This window comes from Lampris incognitus, chromosome 1, assembly GCF_029633865.1.
Source record: "Lampris incognitus isolate fLamInc1 chromosome 1, fLamInc1.hap2, whole genome shotgun sequence".
Taxonomy (NCBI): domain Eukaryota; kingdom Metazoa; phylum Chordata; class Actinopteri; order Lampriformes; family Lampridae; genus Lampris; species Lampris incognitus.
This window is the reverse complement of record NC_079211.1, coordinates 140,599,186-140,608,106: the sequence shown is the minus strand read 5'-3', so window position 1 is coordinate 140,608,106 and position 8,921 is coordinate 140,599,186. Positions and strand designations below refer to the sequence as shown.

The 8,921-nt window shown below is 46.3% G+C and overlaps 1 protein-coding gene across 1 annotated transcript in view; it reads right to left on the bottom strand.

The window, feature by feature from the left end:
* Positions 1 to 897: 897 nt before the first annotated feature.
* The window catches only part of rorb (RAR-related orphan receptor B), an 83,790-nt gene continuing 75,766 nt past the window's right edge, over positions 898 to 8,921 (bottom strand). The window contains exons 5-13 of the mRNA XM_056279972.1: positions 6,503 to 6,592; positions 6,116 to 6,257; positions 4,999 to 5,427; positions 4,367 to 4,488; positions 3,466 to 3,598; positions 3,027 to 3,134; positions 2,760 to 2,870; positions 2,398 to 2,510; positions 898 to 1,062 (exon numbers count right to left, since the gene is read on the bottom strand). Coding sequence (XP_056135947.1) covers positions 898 to 1,062; positions 2,398 to 2,510; positions 2,760 to 2,870; positions 3,027 to 3,134; positions 3,466 to 3,598; positions 4,367 to 4,488; positions 4,999 to 5,427; positions 6,116 to 6,257; positions 6,503 to 6,592 — 1,413 coding nt within the window. The remainder of the gene's footprint in view (positions 1,063 to 2,397; positions 2,511 to 2,759; positions 2,871 to 3,026; positions 3,135 to 3,465; positions 3,599 to 4,366; positions 4,489 to 4,998; positions 5,428 to 6,115; positions 6,258 to 6,502; positions 6,593 to 8,921) is intronic.

Sequence of the window (8,921 nt, the reverse complement as noted above, 5' to 3'; positions counted from 1 at the left end):
TTTTTTTTTATACATTTCTATAAGTTCTCATCGGAAGGATGAAAGACCCTTGTTACATATTAACAAAATCCAGACAAGGCTTTTATATATTGACAAACCCAAATCAACTCCTGGTTTTAACCCTATATTCCTTTACAAGTCTCATTTTAACTTTACAAATTCTGTACACATGAAACTATCAAAAAAAAAAAACAAAAAAAAAAAACAACAACACATAGACAAGGTATAGCCAGCCACGTAAGGCTGCTGTGATTTTTAAATTAGAACTAACTTATTTCAACAGACCAAGAAGTAATACTGGAATCCGCTCTGCACTATAAGATTATCTACAATAGCTTCTCTAAATCCACACAATTCCTTCCCCCCATTCGGCTGTCAACTTCATAATGTCATCATGTGACTTAATAAAAAAAAAAAAAGAAAGAAAAGAAAATAACCATACCAAAAAAAAAAGTTTCAAAGTTAAAACAAATTAACTTACCCAGTTTTTTTCCTCTTTTTTTTTTCTCAAAGATTGACGGCTTAAAATTGTTCCTAGATATTTAAGTCTGTACATTTCTGGTCAGTCAGTTCAGTTCAGGAGAGAGGAGAGTGCCCCATGTAGGTTGAGACCGGGGATGCATTTTATTCATATATACATTCTTCAGACTGTATCGGTGAATAGGATGGGGTAAGTGCTGGACATTCCTAGTATTGTTGGCGGTAACTGTAAGTTTCTGGCGGATGACTCCTCAACTCTCCCAGCCTCGTCTCTGGCTCAGTGAGCTCCGGACCATGTGGTTGCCACAGTAATGGCACGGTCAACATGGTCACCATCATCTTGTTGGACACAGTGGTCTCCTGCTCATTTTGGTCGTCCTCCACTGGTACCAGTCCATGCTGTGGGCTCACAGACAGTCACTTGGGCATGGCCATGGCAGAGTTGGGGTCAGGGTTGAAGAGTTCTTTGTAGAGCGGAGGGAAGAGAACGTTGACCGTTTCGGGGTGGAGCTGCTGGAAGGCCTGTAGCTCCTCTGTGTGGAGTGTACACAAGGCCGACAACGTTGGGATCCGACTGATAAGCTGCCAGACGAGACAGAGACAGACACGAACAGGGTTAGAAAGTTAGGTTAACTACAGGGAGCAGGAGATGGGAACTGAGCGACAGTGTTCAGAACTTTCTTTTCTTTCTTTCTCTCTTTTTTTTTTTTTACACAGTAAGTGTTTTGTCGTCCCACTTTTCTATGAATCCAGGTAAACTCCAACAACAGGGATTGAAGTGTGGCTTTTTGGAGCTCAACTATTCTTAACACTTAAGGCTTTATGCGTCTTTTTCTTCTCTCTTTTCACCTTCACTGTTCTTTCATCCCACCCGTTTTTTCTTTTGTTTGTTTTGGCTTTTTCCCCGCTTTTTCTCCCCAATTGTATCCGGCCAATTACCCCACTCTTCCGAGCCGTCCCAGTCGCTGCACCCCCTCTGCTGATCCGGGGAGGGCTGCAGACTACCACATGCCTCCTCCGATACATGTGGAGTCGCCAGCCACTTCGTTTCACCTGACAGTGAGGCGTTTCGCCAGGGGGACGTAACACGTGGGAGGATCACGCTATTCCCCCCAGTTCCCCCTCCCCCCTGAACAGGCGCCCTGACTGACCAGAGGAGGTGCTAGAGCAGCAGCCAGGACACATACCCACACCTGACCTCCCACCCGCAGACATGGCCAATTGTGTCTGTAAGGACACCCGACCAAGCTGGAGGTAACACGGGGATTCAAATCGGCGATCCCCGTGTTGGTAGGCAACGGAATAGACCACTATGCTACCCGGACACCCTCCCACTGTCATTTTTGTTTAACTTATTGACACAGATGGATGGTTGTACAGGTAGCTGCACTGTTGATTGACCACTTCAGACCTCGAGAGATCCATTCAGAATGAAACAGTCGCTGGCGCTGGTGTGTCAGCACCTTTCCCAATGGCAAACAAAAGCTGATCATGCGGTGGTCTGTTGGTGAGGGTCTTCTAAGAGTGTGGTCTGCCATATCTGATTGTCAGCCACAGCTCCTTTTTACTCCTTCAAACCCACTGCTACCTACCCCGTTCTTTCACATTTGACTGCTGCGGTGAAGACATAAGACGCTATGCGCTAAATGACTATCTTCAGGAAACTCCTACATGACAGTAACCATTAAAATGAGTACCTATGATAGTGTCAGGATGTAATATGGATATCTATAGATTAGCTGTCATCCTAATCTTATTTCATTTGACGACTCTATTCTCAATTCTTATGCATAATTGTAGACAGTTTTTTGCTGTCTTATTTTTTTAAACCCTGCGGCATAAATGTAATAAATAACCTTTAATGGGCCCTCTGGACCGCTTCAGCATGACTCACTGTTTGAGCTCCTCTCGGCCTACCTTAGCAAGTGCATCTTCGTCCATGTGGTTCTTTTGCATGATGTGCTGTAGGGCAAAGTAGATCTTTTCCTGGAGCTTCTGCACCTTCCGGGGTTCCATCAACCACGGCCGGTCTGGAAAATAAAACAAACAGACGTAAAAAAAAAAAAAAGGAACGAACACTTGATTCCCTTATATGCGTTTCAGGTTTCCAATACATAAAAAAATTAAATGCAGAGTACACAGTATGGTTCGTTCTCTCACGTACAGATAATGGCTTGGCTGCAGAATAAACACTTGTGAAAGCATAAAATTAAACAAAGATCTGTTTCTGCGTCGCACGCATTGTCTGTAGCTTAAGGGTACATGCAGTATGTGCTTACCTGTGGAGATCAGTACTGCCGCCGAAAACAGAGCGATCTCCTCCTCCGTGAGCTGCAGCGAACACAGGCTCTTGGCAAAGTCGAACACCGCGCTCACTAGCTCATCACAGCCTTGAGGAAGACAGACACATGGAGAAGGAGAGAGATGGTTTAGGGAGGCTGTATGGTTTTTGACCGCGCATGTATATGTGTATCGATAAGTGAGGTGGAACCACTGGGTTGAACCAGAATACTGCATGTGCTCGTAGTAAATAAGTCCTTAGTTACCAAGTGCTTTGAACATCTGCATGCCTCCGTACTTCCCCTCAAAAAGCACAGTGTTGTTTAGAGGGTTAAACGCCCGGCACATCCTCACCAAGACCACCTCCAGACACCCTAATAGAAAGAGAGGAGATGGATTAGCTGAGTTCGCTGAACCTGTCAGGAATACGATTTAAGCCCCATTACTGGCTGCCGGCGGCCAAGTGAGTAGATTTGCATGGAGAATATGCAAAATCAAATCCCAGAAAGTTGAACCAGTTCATCTGGACACAAACACGTAGTTCTCCCGCTCAACGCTGCGTCCAAATGAACCGGTTCAACTTTCTGGGATTTCCTTACATGGATTATTGAGCATGCGGCAAGACAAAACCAAATCCCGTTATTACACTTTGGAGCTTACTGCCATAGCGGGATAACAGTACCATTTTTAGTGTGGCCATCTCACCTGACTTGAGCAGGAGGATCTGGTCATTCTGGCACAGTTCCATGAACCCTGAGATGCGCTTGGCGAACTCCACCACATACTGGATAGCATGTGTAATCTGGATGGCACACTGCTGCCACAGCATGTCCCGTGTCTGAAAACAAGCACACCCATTTTGTGATTAATTTCTTATTATATTTAGGTTTATCGAGGTAAAAAAAATTATTAAAAATCTATGTAAAATATTTGTAAAACTCTTGCTCTCCCCAATTTCGGTCTTTCCCCAGCAGACACCCACACGTACAACAAATCCTTTCCATTACCAGCCGCCACTGTATCTGCTGATGTTTAACTGAATTGTATAACCCAGAACACAGCAACGTGTCTCTTTTTTTCATGTTAGGTGAAGAAAATACGCTGAACTGAGTTAGAACTCCTGCTAATGAAATAGCTGTTTTCCCATTTCAATAATCCAAAATACCAAAACAAGCAAATTGCCTTTGTGTGGCCCATCATTTCCCATTGTTACACTCTCCACGGAAAATAACTCTCAAGGCTTCAACAATAATGACCAGTAATGCATTGGACACAGAGGGGAGAATAAAGACGTGGTGATGGAACAGAGTTTCTACATACATGGTTACACACACACACACACACACACACACACACACACACACGGATAGTGATGTAAAAAAGTAGGAACAGAGAAGATAAAGGAAAGTTTGAATTGAAAGCACAGCAAACGGAAAGGAAAGCCCACAGTCATACAGAGGGTTGGAAAATCGTATGTGCTGTATGGAGATATAGATGAGATAGGTATATATTTGGTGTTATTGTCATAACGTGTGCATGCACACGCACACACACACACACACACACACACACACACACACACACACATACACACACAGTCACTCACCTTGCTCTGGTACATTTTGACATCCTCATAGGAGTGTGTCTGCCAGGCAAGCTGCTGCAGCTCCTCTGCTGTGTACTGACACGTCTCCAAGTGGGACTTGATGATGTTCTGGGCGATACGATCTAGAAAGGTGGATTGTTTGTTGAAATTTTTATTCAGTGCCATCTCGAACATCATTGCGTTTGTACATCAGTTCGTAGATAAAATGTAGAGAGGAACATATGATGGTATAGTGAAATGTAAAGCGATTAATGTCTCCAAAAAGTAAGAAGTAGTACAGTATATGGGTAAGTCACGCTCATGTATTTCAGTGTAAAAAAAAACAGTGCCCAAGTGAATTCCCTACATAGGCACTGTCAGTAGATGTCCCTTCACTGTTTTACTTGAATAAACTTTCCTTTGGACTTATATTAAGTCCTTAAGTGTGCTAAAAGCCTGAGCTGTACATACGTTGGTAACATGACACATTGTCAGCTAGCTGTGTGTAAGCCTGTCTGATCTCCTGTTCTGCTCTGATTAGCACTCTGACTCACTCTCTTCATCAACTATTTTCTATGTATGTGATCAGGTTCATGTATGCAGCACTGAACTGCACATGCGGGGGGTGGGGGGGCATGTCAGTTGGCCTTTACCTAGCTCTCCCATGCTGACATTATTGGGCCCCAGTTGGCTGTCCTGGTAGCCTCCATAGCTGAACAGGTTGGGGACTGGCGTCAAGTCATACACTGGCTCCTGTTTAATGTGCTTTATGCCTGACATGTCCAAACCCGACTGGTCTGGAGACGGCTGGGTAGAGTCCATGCCATAGTAGCCCCCTGGTACCCCTCCGTTTCCGTGGCCTCCCTTGGGCAGCTCAATGACGTGCCCGTTGGCGTAGGTTCCTCCAATTTCATGATTGAGCGTGGAGAGTCCATTGGTGAGACTGGAGGAGTAAACACGGGCCAGGGCTTCTGCCTCACCCGTCTGCTGCTGCCGCTGCTCCTGAAGGCGTGCCTGGTGCTTCTGAACCTCTGCATACAGGCTGTCCCGTTGTTTCTTGGACATGCGACCAAACTTTACCGCTGTATGAAAAAAGCAAGAGGAGTTGAAGGAGACATTTTTAAAAAAAATCTTTCCCCATTTTTTCTTCCCAAATGTACCCGGCCAACTACCCCGCTCTTCCGAGCCGTCCCGGTCGCTGCTCAACCCCCTCTGCCGATCCGGGGAGGGCTGCAGACTACCACATGCCTCCTCCGACACATGTGGAGTCGCCAGCCGTTTCTTTTCACCTGACAGTGAGGAGTTTCACCAGGGGCACGTAGCACATGGGAGGATCATGCTATTCCCCCCAGTTCCCCTTCCCCCCGAACAGGCGCCCCGACCGACCAGAGGAGGCGCTAGTGCAGCGACCAGGACACATACCCACATCCGGCTTCCCACCCGCAGACAAGGCCAATTGTGTGTGTAGGGACACCCGACCAAGCCGGAGGTAACATGGGAATTCGAACTGCCGATCCCCGTGTTGGTAGGCAACAGAATAGACCGCTAAGCTACCCAGACGCCCCGAAGGAGGCATTTTAATCCTCTGTCCTACCAATAACTGGCCGGTCCAGTGAATATCTTTGGAGTTTTAGCTCTAGTTCATTTCTACGGGCAGCGACACTTCCGTTTATGTGTGCACATATTTATATACGTATATATATATATATATATATATTTGTAATTGTTATATAAAGCGATAAATATCTCAAATATATTCTGAGCTCTCACCATCTCTGGACATTCCAAGCGCGAGACATTTCTGCAGGCGGCAGTGTTGGCAGCGGTTGCGGTTGGTTCTGTCAATGAGGCAGTTCCTCTGGCGGGGGCAGGAGTAGGACGCATTATTCTGCTGACTCCGTCTGAAGAAACCCTGGGTACATGTCAATGAAGTGGTGTCAATGACTGCAAAATGACAGATCCTCCTAGGATATGAAGTGTGCGCTGTTTTAATGGTTCACCGAGGAAGGCCTCACAAAAAACTTATCTATTGTGTTCCCATCAAGTGTTTGACTCAAGTACGTAAGTGTGCAGTTCCTGAGGCTGAGGGGCAAGAACGGGCTATTGTGAAAGAAATATTTAGTACACGTGGAAGAGATCCGTAACAGCGAGCCTTACCTTACACCCCTCACACGTGATGACTCCATAGTGGATACCCGATGATTTGTCGCCGCAGATTTTGCATGGTATAACTTCGATTTGGGCTGCAGGCAGAAAGAGAGAGAGGAATTATATAACCACGGTTAAACACACTTTTCTGAAGCGGTTGCTGAGGGACGATTTCTGATTCAGCCGCTGTGCTTTTCAGCTTTTCAGAGCTCGGTTGGAGAGCTGATTAAGATGTCCAAAAAAAAAAAAAAAAACCCCTGTGGGACAAGGCTGTGTGTGTGTGTGTGTGTGCTACAGTGTGGAGGGTTTTAAGAAGTGCTGCAAGGTGAGGTTGCAGTGACATCTGGACATTTCGTTTGTTCCTTTAGGAGTTTTTCTAATGATGGGGACAAAAAGGACAACTCTCGTGCACAAACATACACACACACATGCACACACGGACACATGCACACACAATACGGTGTATAACAAGAAGAGGCTCCTGCAGGTTAGAGAGGGTCTTTGTGCTGAAATAGCAAGTTACATCACTGAAGGACACACGTAATTACAGGATCCTGAGACCCCCCCCCCCCCAGCGATGTCCTTTATGGATGTTTCGGGGACATATGCAGATATTTGTCCTGGGTTTGAATATTCCAAAAATCTTTGCTCGCGTCTCTTAATTTACTTACTGTGAATCGGTAGCTCCATGTACAGCCCCAACCGAAGGCACAAAGCGAAAGCGACTCTATGGTTATCTCGCTCTATCAGGCACCGACACCGGCATCGTCCCTGACCACAGCGTCCATAACAGCCGTATGGCGGGAGAACACGATGTAGATAAAATACCGCAGGTCCTGTTCAGAGATATGAGATAAATCTGGAGGGAGGTAGGCGTGTCTGCTGAGATGGCACACTCTATAAAGAGATTAGACAACCAATCTAATCCTAAATTATTTCTCCACGAGCCGGTTGTCTCCGCCGCGCCCTGGCTTAAGCTACAGCTGAAACAGCCGTTCAAACATAATCTCCGAGCGCGGCTCTCCCCGGAGGAGAGTCTGCGTGGTACGCTAAATTCTGCGCACCACCGGTCCCACTACTCAGCAAAGTCAACAGCCAGAACTGGAAGTGCGAGTGCTTTTACCTTAAACACATATCTTTTACCCCCGTCTTTGTGCCAATCTGCCCGTTCGCCTCCCTTAAAAGCATCTTTAAATGACCCAGTATGTGCAGTTCATACACAGTACGTGCAAGAGGAAGGGTATGTTTGCGTGCTCGTGTGTGCACACTACAACACAAGTTTCCAAATTTGATTTCGGTTGTATATCATGGTCGTTGGTTGTGCGCAGGGTGTTCGTATGTGGATTGCAGAAAGTGTGCGTTTTCTCTCCGTGTGTGTACTATTCTGCTATTTAAGTGTATTGATCAGTAAGCAGTGGGCCCTTTTTTATGCACGTGTGCATACTCTCGCACGATCGGTGGCCCCTTCGGAAACCGAACCCTTGGCGGTGCTCATGCAGCGCCCTCGCCGTTTGCCCGCCGTGTCTGTCGCCAGAAACGGATTTAAGCCCCAAGAGGGAAATTGCGGTGACCATGCCTGCACATTTTGAGCACTTGAGGAGGAATGAGTGTGCAGTATTCATAATGGGATAATCCCTTCAAGATGAGGATCACTGGAGAGGGTGTCGTGTCTAAATGACGGGGCGGGCACTCGCAGCTGTTGCTCTTCGTGCCCGTCAAGTATAATGCACATTATCTCAGCAGTTAAAGCTCCAACCCTGGAGTTCGCTGGGGTTTTTTTTGTTTAACTTGCTGACGCCTGCGAGGATGCATGGTACCTGCAGTGTTGGCTCAGGCACTCCCAAGTCTTACAGGGCCATGTTGCCCCGGTACATCATCTGATTGTTTAATGGGGTTTTCTTTACCCCCATCTAGATTTCTAGCTATCTATGTTAACGAATGTGTCGGTTGAGTTCTTTCAGGAACCCGGTTCGGCCGTTTCTACTTCCCAGCCACAACAACTTTGGTTCTCCTGAAGCGTCACCACGACCGGCCTTGTGTCCACGTGCCTTCTCTTCTGCGTTTGACTTCTCAAAATGTGGAACGCGTCACTGTGCACTGCGTCTTTTTCCCTGGGATAATCCTACCCAGTGGAAGCCGTTGAAATAAGCAATGAGCGACTACAAAACCAACTCAAAAACGTGCACGTTTGTGTTTTAACTGTTGTCTTAAATGTGCCTTCGACAGATAATACCACAAGGTGCTCGGTTTGACCTCGAAGACTGACAAAGGGTCAGCCAACATTAGATACTGATGTAAATCATGTCCAAACCCCATCTTTGCACTGTATTATTTTTGTACACTTAAATGTGTTGTACTGAGACATAGTTGGCAGCACCAGTTGTCAAAGGAGAGGCGGGAAAATGGTAAGAATCAGTTTGTGGAGTAG